This window comes from Nothoprocta perdicaria, unplaced genomic scaffold (genome assembly GCF_003342845.1).
Source record: "Nothoprocta perdicaria isolate Ctin4 unplaced genomic scaffold, notPer1 scaffold_187, whole genome shotgun sequence".
Classification (NCBI taxonomy): Eukaryota; Metazoa; Chordata; class Aves; order Tinamiformes; family Tinamidae; genus Nothoprocta; species Nothoprocta perdicaria.
In genome coordinates this window covers 275910-288304 of record NW_020455060.1, presented here as the reverse complement: position 1 = coordinate 288304, position 12395 = coordinate 275910, and the positions used below count along the sequence as shown (strand labels likewise).

Below are 12395 nucleotides of genomic sequence, written 5' to 3'. Positions count from 1 at the left end.
GGCAGAGCGGCGGCGGCGGCACCATCATCACCATGAACTGCCTCACGGTGCCCGGCGTCCACCCCGGCTCCCCCAGCCGCCCGCGCGGCCAGATCCAGGTGCGGCCGCCGCGCCCGGTTGGGCCGGTACCGGCGGGATGCTCAGGGTGGGCTGGTGCCGGGGGGATGCCCAGGTCGCGGGATGGGGTCTGGGCGGAAAGCTGAGGCTGGGCCGGTACCGGCGGGATGCTCAGGATGGCCGGTACTGGCGGGATGCTCAGGGCGCGGGATGGGGTCCTGGCGGGAGGCTGAGGCCCGACCGGTACCGGCAGGATGCTCAGGGTGCGGGATGGGGCCCGGGCAGGAGGCTGGGGCTGGGCTGGTCCCGCCGGGACCTGTGGGATCCTCAGGGTGCAGGATGCTGCTTGCGGGGGAGGCTGGGGTTGAGGGGGCGATGCTGGGGCTGGGCTGGTACCGGATGGGTCACTGGGCACGTAGTGGGGGGGATTCACAGGCTGAGCCTGTACTGGGGGGTACTGGGCTGCCCCGCGCTCACCGCCGGTTCTGCCCGCAGGTGATCTTTGGGCCCATGTTCTCCGGGAAGAGGTAGGTGCGGGTCGGGGCCAGGGCTGGCGCCGGGCCGGGCATTCGGGCACCCGGCCGCTCACCGCCCTGTCTCACAGCACGGAGCTCATGCGGCGCGTGCGGCGCTTCCAGCTCGCCCAGTACCGCTGCCTGCTGGTGAAGTATGCCAAGGACACGCGCTACGGCACCGCCGGCCTCTCCACGCACGACAGGCGAGTGCCGGGCACCGGGGCCGCGCGCGGGCCGGCCGCAGCCTCGCTCACCCCTGTCCCCCACAGGAGCACCATGGAGGCGCTCCCCGCCTGTCTCCTCCAGGATGTCTACCAGGAGGCGCTGGGCTCGGCTGTCATCGGCATCGACGAGGGCCAGTTCGTAAGTGCAGGACGGGGCAGGGCCGGGGTGCTCTGTGGGGTGCAGTCTCGTCAGAGGGAGCCCCGAGTCCTCCCTGGATATCCCTGCAGCAGCTTGGTCCCGCTGGGCTTTGTTCCCGACGTGCAGCCCTTACCTGCACCCTTGCAAGCTGAGGACAGTGGGGCTCCATGTCCTGGGAACCTTGTCCCCGCTGAAGGTGTTTCTCTACCTCTTCTAGTTCCCAGACATCGTGGAGTTCTGCGAGATGATGGCCAACACCGGCAAGACCATCATCGTCGCGGCTCTTGATGGGACGTTCCAGAGAAAGGTAGGATCCTGCCCTTCAGCTGCTCTATTTAGCAGCTCCTAGAAGGCACCCAACTAAAGTGCCCCTGTCCCGGCACAGGCTTTTGGGAGCATCCTGAACCTGGTGCCGCTGGCAGAGAGCGTGGTGAAGCTAAACGCTGTGTGCATGGAGTGCTACCGAGAAGCTTCCTACACGAAAAGGCTGGGAGCAGAGCGGGAGGTGAGTTCCCCCCAGGACACAGAGCGATTCCACAGCTTCATCCTGCTGCCCCCGGGCAGGGACCTCCTTTGGAGAGCCCCCTTGCAGAGCTCAGCTCGCTCGTTCTCCTTGCCAGGTTGAAGTGATTGGAGGAGCAGACAAGTATCACTCCGTCTGCCGTACCTGCTACTTTCGAAAGAGGCCTCACCAGCCCAGCTCGGAAAACAAGGAGAACGTGCCCATGGGGGCGAAGCAGCTGGACACGGCTGCCTCCCGCAAGATCTTTGCTTCCTGACTGCTGGGGTCCACATAGGAACAAAGGAGAGGGGGAAACTGAAGGCTGCAGCTTCCAGACTTCAGCTCCATCTTCCCCTGCTCTTAGCATAAGTGTCTCAGCCCTCCCTGCCAACCGAACTGCTGCTTCTCTGCCTGGTGGGGGGAGCTGAAACAGGAGCCTGGCTAAAAGCGAGTCCCTGGCACTGAAGGGAGACGGGTGCACTCACTGGAGCAGCTGCACCAGCAGGGCCTGGGGGGCTCCATCACGGCAAGGTGGGCTGCAGGGCATTAACAGTTTGCAGGACTTGTAGCCTCTTCTCCTGGACTTCTGCACGTGCTCAGACTGGCTGCTGGCTGGCCTGTAGCGCATGTGAACAGGGCTGTTTCTTAATCTCCTGCATAGTGTTGCCAATCTCCAGGTTCCTCAAGATGCTCTACAGTAATTCACTATCTGAAACCCACTTCCTTCCAAACACAGTTTGAGGAGGAGCCTCTTTCCTTTACACAGAGCCGTGGCACAACTTTTCAACTGACATGGGCGTGGGTGCCCTGGCCCCCCTTACAGCAGCCTCTCAACAATGGTCAGTGCCCTCCCTTGCTGCAAGTGCTCATTAACACAACAGGGAAAAGGGATGGCTCCACGTGGCAGCTGGAGTCCTAGACTCTCATGAGGCTTGACCTCAGCAGGGCCTCCGCACCCCACAGTAGTTGCCTGTGAGGACAGACTCCTGTTGGAAAAGCAGGACTCCAGGAAGCCACCGCTCCATGGTGATGTTTTCCTGCTCAGGTCCCTCTTGGTGCTGCCAGTTCTCAGTGCTCAGCTACGTGGGGAGAGCCTGGAGGCTCAGGACTTGCCCTGCGTAAGAGGAGGCTACTGACATGCTGACAATCCAGCTGCTGTAAAGGGGCTCCGCTTTGAGGGGATGGTTCTTGGCTATAGTCACGTCCCTCTGCTCCCTCCTGGGCCTTCACAGAACTCTTCTGCCTGCTGCCTCCTCTGCTCTGCCCTGGCTCACAGCTCCCCTTCCCCTTTGTTTCACTTAGCTTCCACAGTCTCTTACTCCTTGCAAAGGTGTTTTTAGGTCAGAGTCCACAGGCTCCACACAATAAACAGTTCCTGTTTCTGTTCAGGCTGCTCCGGTCCAATCTCCAAGCTCAAATACCGCATTATCGCCAGTATGTTGTTTACCCGAGCACTCTAGCTAGCAGGGTGCTCCCGTCCAGCAGGTTGCAAGGGCAGCCCGAAGGAAACCTGCCTCCACCTGCGTTACTTGACGACATTTTAGCTGCAGAGCTTGCAAGCGCCGCACTGCCCGGCCTTGCTCCTCCCCGGGGCCTGGGGAAAGGAAGCGGTGCTGCTATTTGAGGTTAATAAATAATGAAAGTGGCTGTGTGTGCTGTGTACGGGCGGCTCTGACGCAGCTCTGCTCCCACCCGGCGGGCTGCACTCCCACAGGCGGCAGCGGTGCCAGGACGGGTCACGCGGCTGCTGTCGGGAGCCGGCCACGCCAGGCCCCTGTGTGACGGCAGCCCGGGAGCAGCAGGAACGCCGCCTAAAAATAGGCACCACCGCGGGGGCTGGTGCGGGGCTGCTGAGCCCGGCCCCTGGGAAGCCGCTTTATTTCCCCAGCAAAGAAAGACCTGCGGCGGCCAAGTGAAAAAGTTTATTCCACCTCTACAGTGACAAACAAAGGAACGCTCAAACGGCAGCCACCGCTCACGAAGCTCCCGTGGCTGCCGGCAACAGCTTCAGAACAGGCGCAGCAGAAAAACAACCTGAGACAACAGCCTGCAGAGCCCAGCGCGGAGGCGCAGCCCAAGGCTCAGAGCCGCGGGAGGAGGCGCTGCGGGGCGGCGCGTGGCTCCGGACACCCCGCAGCTCCCAGCGCCGCCCCGGGCGGGACGGGGCCGGCCCCGCGGGGTCGGTGTGCGCAGGGCTCCGGCAGGGAAGGCACCGGCGCCCAGGCAGGCACCGTCCGGCTGTGCGAGGCGCCCGGTGCCAAGCGCAAGGCGGCACTTGGGCAGCGGAGGCCAGCGGGGCTGGCAAAGGCAACAGTGTGAGGACAGGGCAGCAGTCACGAGGGCCGGGCCCCGGCGGCAGCCGGGGGGAGCACAGCCTCGGGCTGCCTCCTCCCGCGGCCGCTTCCCGGGCAGCGCAAAGGGAGGGAGCCGGGGCGGGAGCGGGGCAGAGCGCAGAGCCTGCCTGGAGCCCGGAGCACGTGGACACCGCAGCACGCGGGGCCCGGAGCACCAGCACCAAAGCCAGGGGTTTCACACAAAGCAGCCCCCACCCTCTGCCCCATTCAAGTCACAGCCCCCCCCTTCCCACTCCGAGAAAGAAAATTGCACTTGGGCGGCGCGGGGCTCAGTACACGGGCGGCGGCTGGTAGCCCTCGGAGGCCTCGTTGGCCTGGGTGAAGGGCGGCTGCTGGTAGCTGTCGTGGCTCACGCTGGGGTAGCTGGCGTAGGGGCCGGGCGCCTCCGAGGACGGGTCCACGTAGCTCTGCGCAAAGTCCTGCACGCCCATCTTGTACCGCTGGTAGGCGAAGGCGATGAGCAGCCCCTGCGGGCGCGCGGCGCCGTCAGCGCCCACGGCGGCGAGGCCGGCACGGCCCGGAGCCCCCGGCGCCCGCAGCCCCCGCGGCCCCGCAGCCCCCCCGGCCTCCGCAGCCCCCGCGGCCCCGCAGCCCCCCCGGCCCCGCGGCGCGGAGCTCACCCACGAGAAGATGGAGAAGAAGCTGAAGGCGATGGCGGCGCGCGCCGAGTCGGCCCCCACGTGCACGTCCGTGGACAGTGTCCATGACCACTGGTTGGTGAGGAAGCAGAAGCCGACGAACCAGAGGAAGGTCCAGAGCCCTGGGGGGAGCACGTGAGCGCCGGGCAGGACCCTCGGGCCGGGTCCCGCATGCGGGAGCCCAGGTGGGCACCGGGAGCCGCCCCGGCGCCCCCCACGTCCCCGGCCGCCCGCGCGGCCCTGCGCGCTACCTGAGAAGCCCAGGTCCGCCAGCACCAGGTACTTGCGGTCGGCAGCGCTGCTGATCTGCGGGAAGTAGAGGTCCACCATGAAGAAGAAGAGGCAGGCGAGGAAGGCGAGGACGCCGATGCCGATGCCGTAGCGGCAGGCGTCCTCGTTGCGGTTGAAGATGCAGAAGAGCTCGGGCGAGGAGGGCACGTTGGTGTAGCCCTCGCCCACGAGGCAGCAGAACACGATGAGGGAGAAGAGCTGCGGGAGGGACGGGCGTCACGGCGGCACCCCGGCACCGCGGCCGACGGCTGCCGCGGGGAGTGGGAAACGGGGACACCGGGGAGCAACAGGGCCCCGGGAGGCCGCAGCGGGGGCACACGGCCCCGGGGGGAGCAGGGCCCAGCAGCGGCGCTAGGCCTGGCTCGGCTCGGCTCGGCTCGGCCCGGCCCGGCCCGGCCCGGCCCGCCGCACTCACCGCGCTGGCGATCCGCGCCAGCACCTGCGGCTGCTGCACGAAGAGCCGCAGGTCGAAGGCGCCGCCGGCCTTGGCCGCCCCGTAGGCGCCGCTGCCGCCGCCGCCGCCCTCCATGGTGCCGGTGCCGCCGCCGCGCGGCTGCGCGACCAGGCCCGACGGCGGGGACGGGGAGCGGGGAGCCCCCCCGCCCGCCGCCCTCCTGGCGGGCTCCGAGCCCCTTCACGTGGCGGGGCCCGAGCCCCTCGACCCAGCGGGGCCCGAGCCCCTCGACCCAGCGGGGTCCGACCCACCGCACCCGGCCGGGCCCGAGCCCCTTCACGCGGCAGGAACCGAGCTCGTTGACCCGGCGGGGCCCGAGCCCCCGGGCTGCTGCACGTCTCGGGTGCTGCGCCCCGGGCCCTGCTCCCCGCATCGCGCCCGCCCCAGTAACGCGGGCGGTGGCGCCGTCGGGGCTGCCCCCGACCCGGGCCCTGCCGGTTCCCTCCTCCCCTCGGGCCCGCCCCGCCCCGCTTTGAACAGCCCCGCACTGCGCGGGGGCCCCGCGGGCCCGGACGGGGCGGGGATCGCCGGTGCCCGCCCGCCGCCGCTCCCGACGTGCCTTGTGGGAGCGGCGTGGGCGGCGGGAGCGGCGGAGCCGGTGAGCGGACACGGGCCCTGCGGGGCTCCGACGGGCCGGGGCGGGGACGGGACGGGCCGCGGTCCCTCCGCTCCCGCGGCCGCAGGGGCGGGCGGCGCTGCGGGCCCGGCCAGCCCCTCGCGGTACCGGCCCCGCGGGTCCGGGGGCAGCCCGGTCCAGCCCGGCGGGGGTTAAGGCCGGGCTCTGCATGCTCCACCCCGACGGCGGCCTCGCGGTCGAGCAGCCTCCTGGGGTGCTGGGGGTCGCGGGGTGGCCGGGCTGGACCTGCAGGCCCCGAGGGACACTGGCCCCACCGTTACCCTGGTCTGGCCCGGGCCGTTCAGCAGGGACAGGACCCGAGTGTCTCCCCAGGGTGCAGCGCCTGACACCCTCCGATAACGGGCAGAGCCTCCCTGTGCCCCGCGGCCTGGCTCCAGTGTGTGGTGCTGCCGCGCTGCCCACGCAGGGACTGTGCCGCGCCGCACCCATCGCCCCTGGCTGCACCCATCGGCGCTGCGTGTGCAGCATCCCCGCCACGCTGCACCCATCCGCACTGTGCCTGCTGCCACTGCACCCCCTTGTCCCCCCTTCCTTCCTGCTCCCGCCTGCACTGCCGCTGAGTGGGCAGCTCCGCTGTGCCCTGTTGGGGCCCTTGGGGCCAAGCAGCCCCTGCGCCCCAGGGACACCCAGGCCTCGGGCCGGGGAGCCACTCAGTGCCCGCTCACGGCCACTGCTCAGCCCCGCAGGAAGGCGTGTGGGAGGAGCGCGGCGGCGCCGCACGGAGCCGCAGGATGTCCGGGCCACCCGCCGTCACCCTGCACGTCCCCGAGGACGCCGAGAGCGAGGAGTAAGTGCCAGGTGGCTCTGCCTCCCTGCGAGCCCGAGCACTGCCCAGGCTGTGCCCTGCGTGCCCCGGCCCGGGCTGGTGCTGGCTGCAGCTCCGGCCGAGACGGTAGCCGGTCCGTGTGCCGCAGGCAGGAGCCGAGCCCCTGCAGCGAGGGCGCCATGCACAGCTCCTTCCGGCAGCTCATCCAGGAGCAGAGCAGCCTGGCGGAGGCGGAGGCGGCGGCCGCGCTGGAGCTGGAGATGCGGGCGCAGGGCAGAGGTAGGAGCTGCGGCAGCGGCGCGGGGCAAACAGAGGGGTCATGGCAGCGGCGTGGGGCTGAGCTGTGCGTGCGCAGCGCGGCCTCAGCGTGGTGCTCCCTGCAGAGCCCCCGGAGCCGTGGCCGGAGCGCGGCGAGGAGCACGGCGGCTTCTCGGCGGCCACGCTGCGCGTGCTGGCCAGCATGCCCAGCCGCACCATTGGTGAGCGTCCGGGGCAATGGGAGCGGGGCTGGGGCGCCCACCACGGGGCTGCCGCTCACCAAGGGCGCCGCCGCCGCAGGGCGCAGCCGTGGGGCCATCATTGCCCAGTATTGCAACCGCACGGCCCGGCTGCGGCAGCGCGGCGGCCGCCCGTCCCTGCGGCAGCTCGGCCTGCACCCCGACGCCGACCCCGCCGCGGGCACCCTGCAAGGTGAGCGCTGGGCCGGGCTGGGGGCCAGTGTCGTCCCGCTCGGCGCCGGGTCCCTGGGAAGGACCCGGTCCCAGCGCCCTGTGCCGCAGAGAAACGGAGCCTCCTGGCCAAGGAGCTGCTGGGCCTCTCGCCGGGGCAGCGCGGGCGCCTGCTGCGCGCGGTGCCGCTCAGCCTGGCCGAGAAGCGCAGCCTCAGGTGGGTGGCCGCGGCACCGCTGCCCCAGCCAGCAATGCCCCCGTGAGTCCCCCCTGAGCCCCCCGTGATGCCCTCTGTGCCCATCTGCTGCAGGCGGGAGCTGAGCGAGCAGAGCGGCTCCCCCCAGGACAGCGCCCAGCACCAGGCCCCCTTCTCGCCCTGCAAGTACCACCTCATCCTCGTATGTTGGCACGGGGCCACCGCGCAGGGCTGGGTGGGGTGGCAGCAGGGACGAGGCAGGGAATGGGCAGCAAGGGGATGAGGCAGGAGATGGGGGGACGTGGGGCCCATGTGCTGGCCTGGGTGGCAGGGATGGGGAGGATGGAGGACAGGGGGCAGGGAACGTGGGCAGGTGATGAGGGGACATGGGACAGGGCAGGGGATGGGGCACCGCGGGAGGCTGTGGGGGAGGTAGCAGGCGGGGGGCCGCGGGCAGGCAGGGGCGCCCCGCGCTGCCCCGTGCTCTCTGCCCGCAGGGCTGCCGCTCGCTCTGGTATGGGCTGCTCTCGCTGTGCCCCAACGCCCGGCCCTGGCACGGCGCCCTGAAGCGCATCAGCGGCCGCTTCGGCTCCAGTGTCCTCTCCTACTTCCTCTTCCTTGAGAGGCTCCTGGCCTTCAACATCATCCTCTTCCTCCCGCTCCTGGGCTTCGTGGTGGCGCTGCAGGCGGCCCATCCGCCCTCGCCGGCCCCCAGTCCTACGCCCTTCACCGGCCTCGAGATCCTCACCGGAGCGGTACGGCCGGTGAAACCGCCTGCGCTCGCCCAAGGGACAGGGGACATCCCGGGCTGTCCCGCGGAGCGGCATTGCCGCCCCATCCTGCGTCCTGCCATGGGAAAATGTCCCGGCTCGCCCTGCACGCTGCTACGGGATGGGGACCTGCCTCTTCCTACGTTCTCCCATGGCACAGGCTCCCAGCTCACGCTGCGCTCTCCTGCAGGGCTACTTCACCCACTCGCTGCTCTACTACGGCTACTACAGCAACACGTCCCTCCCCAGCCAGCCGCCCTACGCGCTGCCGCTGGCCTACGCGCTCACCACGGGCGCCTGCTTCGTGCTCACCTGCGTGCTGCTGCTGTGCAGGTGAGCGCCCGGCGCCGGCGCCCGCGGTGCGCATGCGCCCGGCCTCACGCCGAGCCCCCGCAGCATGGCCCGCGCCTTCGGGGAGAGCTACCGCCTGGGCGGCCCCGCGGGCGACGCCGCCATCAAGGTGTTCTGCGCCTGGGACTTCAAGGTGGTGCGGCGGCGCTGGGCCCAGCTGCAGGCCGACAACATCCGCACCCAGCTGAAGGTGAAGGCGGGCGGAGCGGCCGGGGCCGCACGGGGACCCGGCCCGCGGTGCCGCTGTGGTGCCGTGGGATGGCTCCCGGCTCCGCAGGCACTGTGTTGTGCTGCTGACACCGGTGTCCCACAGGAGCTGCTGGCGGAGCAGCGGTCACGCTCGGGCTCCCGGAGCCGCTGCCGGCACGTGGCCGTGCGCCTCCTGGCCTGGCTGCTGGCGCTGGGCACGGTGCTGGGCTGCGCACTGGCCGTGCACCACGTCTCGGAGCACATGCACGCGGTGAGCGCGGCCCCGCCGCCGCCCCGGCCCCCCGGTGGCCGAGCCCTCCCGGCACGACCGTCACCCGCGCCGGCCCGCCCGCAGGTGCAGCAGGCGGCTGGCGGCGGGCGGCAGCGGGAGGCGGCGCAGCTGGCGCTGCCCCTCGCCGTGACGCTCCTCAGCACGGCTGTGCCCCACGTCTACAACGCGCTGGCCGCCTGGGAGAAGCACGAGTCCCCCGTGCTGGAGGTGTACGTGGCCGTCTGCAGGTAAGCGGGCGCCTCTGTGCCCAGGGGGTCCCGCGCCGGGATCCCGCGCACCCCTGTGCACCCAGCCCGCGGCTCCCGCGGCCTCTGCTCCGCAGGAACCTGCTGCTGAAGTCGGTGCTCCTGGGGCTGCTTTGCTACCAGTGGCTGAGCCGCGGCGGTGTCTGCTCGGCGGAGGCGGTGAGTGAGGCCCGCGCGGCGCTGCGCGGCCCTGTGCAACTGGCCGGGAGCCCGCGGCACCGGCCCCACTGACCCCTCGCCCGGCAGTGTTGGGAGACCTGCGTGGGCCAGGAGCTCTTCCGCTTCGTGGTGATGGACCTCCTGTTTGCGCTGCTGGACACGCTCTTCGGGGAGCTGCTCTGGAGGTAGCGTGACGGGACAGCAGCGCTCGCCAGCGGGGACAGCCGCAGGTCCCGCTGCGCGCGCGGCACCGGCCCTCGCAGCGGGTTCTGAGCCGAGCTCCCCTGCCCGCCCAGGCTGCTCTTGGAGAAGAGGCTCAAGAGGAAGCAGAGGCCCGAGTTCGATATCGCCCGCAACGTGCTGGAGCTCATCTACGGGCAGACGCTGACGTGGTGAGCAGCTCGCGCCCAGACGCCCGGCGCACACAGGGTGCCGGTGCCGGTCGCTCCCATGGGAAGGGACAAGCTGCTCCCGGTGCTTTGCCCCAGCAAGCGCCTCCCCCCAGGCTGGGCATCCTCTTCTCGCCGCTCCTGCCGGCCGTGCAGATGCTGAAGCTGCTGCTGCTCTTCTACATCAAAAAGGTGCCTGGCCCGCGGCTCCCGTGCCGGCTGCGCTGCCCCGGTGCCCGGCGGCTCCCGGCGGCCGCAGGCACCACGATGGGGCACTGCGATGGGGCAGCTCCTCCGCGCGGGGCCGACCCGTCCCGGGGCCCATCGCGGCCATGGCAGCCGCGCTCTGCTCCTCCCCGCAGAGCAGCCTCGTGCAGAACTGCCAGGCGCCCAGCAAGCCCTGGCAGGCGTCACACATGAGCACCGTCTTCCTCACCCTGCTCTTCTTCCCCTCCTTCCTGGGCACCGCCGTCTTCTGCTGCTACGCCGTCTGGTCGTGAGTACCGGGGCTCCGCTGCGCCCCATGCTCCGCACGGCAGCACCGAGGGCCAGCGGACACGGTGCCTTCCACGGGCACCTCGCGCCCAGCTCCGGGCTGGGAAACGTTCTCCCCAGGGAACGCAGGTCAGAACTGAGCCCTGAGCCGGCTCCCGGTGCCCCGTCCGCAGGGCGAAGCCGTCGGCGGCCTGTGGCCCCTTCCGCGGCTCCAAGAGCATCTACGAGTCGGGGAAGGGCTGGCTGCGCTCGCTGGAGAGCTCGCAGCCCGCGCTCTCCTGGTTCGCCTGGATCCCCCAGCACCTGCTGGAAAGCGCCGCCTTCCTCTTCCTCGCTTCTGGCGCCCTGCTGTGCGTGGGGATGGCACCCGGCTGGCGGGGGCCGCGAGTGGGGACCCCTGCCCGGGGGTGGCTGGGGTGCAGCCCGCCGGGGGCTGCAGCAGTGCGCGTCCCCGCAGGGCCGTGATCTACTTCAACATCCAGGTGGTGAAGGGCCAGCGGAGGGTCATCCGCCTGCTGCGGGAGCAGATCGCCAAGGTGAGCGCGCGGAGCTCCCCGCGCTGCCCGCCGTGCGCCCGGAGCCTGGAGCCGGGCCCGGGGAGCCGGCCCGAGCGCCGCCCTGCAGCTCAGCCCGCCTCTGCCCCTGCAGGAGGGAGAAGACAAGGTCTTCCTCATCCAGAGGCTTCACTCCGTTTACGAGCAGGACAAGAGACGCAGCTGAGCCCCGGGAGCGCGCGGGGACCGTCGCGGGCTGCTCCGCTCACGGGAATGGGCGGCCGGGACAGGGAGCCGCAGGACAGCAGGGCAGGCGGGCGCAGAGCCCCCCGACCCCCCCGGCGAGCAGGGCGGCGCAGGGGCACCCGGCCGCGCTCCGGCACCCGGGACTCGTCACCTTGAATCACGTGTTTTTTAACGATGACCCTGTGGACGCGCAGCAGGGCCTGCGCCCCCGTGAGCCCCCACCTTCCCCTCCATCCCGCACTTCCTACTGTTTTTCACTCTTGCAAGACAGAGCACTACAGCCCGGAGCGGCCGTGCCGTTTCCTGCGCTCGGCCGCGTCTTCCTCGCGGGAACGGGGCCGTCCCCGCGGCTCCAAGGGGCAGCTCTGCCCTCGAGGGCTTCGGCGGGAGGGCGGCGCCGAGGGGCAGAGCGCGCGCCGGGGCGCAGGACGACGCGGAGGCGCCTCGAGGCCGCGCAGCTTTATTGCACCCGCAGCGCGCGGCGTCCCCGCGACGGGCAGCCGGGCCCCGGCGCGGCCTCAGAGCGCGGCCTGCAGCCACTGCAGCACGTCGGCGAGGCCGGTGCCGTCGCGCGCGCTGGTCTCCACCATGGCGATGGGCTGCGTGGCGCAGGACACGATGTCCTGCATGCGGAGCAGCGACTTCAGCTCCACCAGCGACATGTAGCAGGGCAGGTCGCTGCGCCGGGACGCGGCAGGGAGCAGAGGGGAGGCTGCGTTACCCGCTCCGCTCGCCCCGTCCCGTCCCGGTTGCTGCCCATGGGCCGGCTCCTCAGTGCCAAACCCGCTGGGAAGGGAGACGGGAGCAGCCACCGTGCCGGCGGGCAGGGCCTCCCCTTACATCTTATTGAAGAGGACGAGCACGGAGACGGAGGCGAGCGGCTCGGCGGAGAGCACGGAGAGCAGCTGGGTGCAGGACGCGGCCACCTGCGTGGGGCTGGCGGCGTCGATCATGAACTGCGGGCGGGAGAGCGGCTGGAGGCGGCCGGGCCGCGCGGGCCGGGCCCCCCGGTTCCGCGGTGCCGCCGCTCACCAGGACGGCGCCGCAGTCCCCGTAGTAGCTGGGCCAGATGGGCCCCATGCAGCCGCCCAGCTCGCGGATCGTCACCTTCCTGCGCAGCAGCAGGTCCGTGAGGTTGGTGCCGACCTGCGCGGCACGAGAGGCGCTGCCGGCCCGCCCGGCCCACCCGCCCGGCCCGCCCGGCCCGGCCCTACCGTGGGCAGCGTGGCCGGCGGCTCCCCCAGCCCCCGCGCGGCCTCCTTGGAGCTCAGCTGTGCGGCGCGTCAAGGAGCGCGGCGGGGAGAGCGCGGCCCCGCGCCCCGCC

The 12395-nt window shown here is 71.2% G+C and overlaps 5 protein-coding genes across 7 annotated transcripts in view; 3 read left to right on the top strand and 2 right to left on the bottom strand.

Annotated features, from left to right (window-relative positions):
* The first annotated feature begins 32 nt into the window (after positions 1–32).
* TK1 (thymidine kinase 1) lies at positions 33–1864 on the top strand. Of its 2 annotated transcripts, none has more exons than XM_026036874.1 (7): positions 33–98; positions 553–584; positions 662–775; positions 842–935; positions 1153–1242; positions 1321–1440; positions 1556–1864. In XM_026036874.1, exons 1-7 carry the CDS (start codon positions 33–35, stop codon positions 1712–1714), a joined length of 675 nt encoding a protein of 224 aa, XP_025892659.1. In that variant the 3' UTR covers positions 1715–1864. The 2 variants fall into 2 exon arrangements, with proteins under 2 accessions (XP_025892659.1, XP_025892658.1); XM_026036873.1 differs by having other exon boundaries at positions 1321–1444; positions 1476–1864.
* A 1814-nt stretch (positions 1865–3678) lies between these two features.
* On the bottom strand, positions 3679–5249 carry SYNGR2 (synaptogyrin 2). Its single transcript, XM_026036879.1, has 4 exons — positions 5136–5249; positions 4681–4918; positions 4412–4551; positions 3679–4258 (listed from the first exon to the last, which is right to left on the bottom strand). Exons 1-4 carry the CDS (start codon positions 5247–5249, stop codon positions 4061–4063), a joined length of 690 nt encoding a protein of 229 aa, XP_025892664.1. The 3' UTR covers positions 3679–4060.
* Positions 5250–6542: 1293 nt separating this feature from the next.
* On the top strand, positions 6543–11051 carry TMC6 (transmembrane channel like 6). Its single transcript, XM_026036834.1, has 19 exons — positions 6543–6598; positions 6726–6856; positions 6961–7056; positions 7136–7267; positions 7357–7462; positions 7556–7643; positions 7939–8196; positions 8402–8544; positions 8608–8752; positions 8876–9022; positions 9107–9270; positions 9366–9447; positions 9535–9632; positions 9744–9839; positions 9953–10028; positions 10199–10332; positions 10505–10681; positions 10789–10867; positions 10980–11051. Exons 1-19 carry the CDS (start codon positions 6543–6545, stop codon positions 11049–11051), a joined length of 2280 nt encoding a protein of 759 aa, XP_025892619.1.
* A 502-nt stretch (positions 11052–11553) lies between these two features.
* On the bottom strand, positions 11554–12303 carry ARL16 (ADP ribosylation factor like GTPase 16). 2 transcript variants are annotated; one of them, XM_026036911.1, is made up of 4 exons: positions 12286–12303; positions 12104–12182; positions 11912–12027; positions 11554–11749 (listed from the first exon to the last, which is right to left on the bottom strand). In XM_026036911.1, the coding sequence occupies exons 2-4, from the start codon at positions 12149–12151 to the stop codon at positions 11590–11592; spliced, it is 324 nt and encodes a 107-aa protein (XP_025892696.1). In that variant the 5' UTR covers positions 12152–12182; positions 12286–12303; the 3' UTR covers positions 11554–11589. The 2 variants fall into 2 exon arrangements, with proteins under 2 accessions (XP_025892696.1, XP_025892695.1); XM_026036910.1 differs by lacking the exon at positions 12286–12303 and having other exon boundaries at positions 12104–12245.
* HGS (hepatocyte growth factor-regulated tyrosine kinase substrate) overlaps positions 12150–12395 on the top strand; it is an 8340-nt gene continuing 8094 nt past the window's right edge. Inside the window, exon 1 of the mRNA XM_026036833.1 lies at positions 12150–12192. Coding sequence (XP_025892618.1) covers positions 12150–12192 — 43 coding nt within the window. The remainder of the gene's footprint in view (positions 12193–12395) is intronic.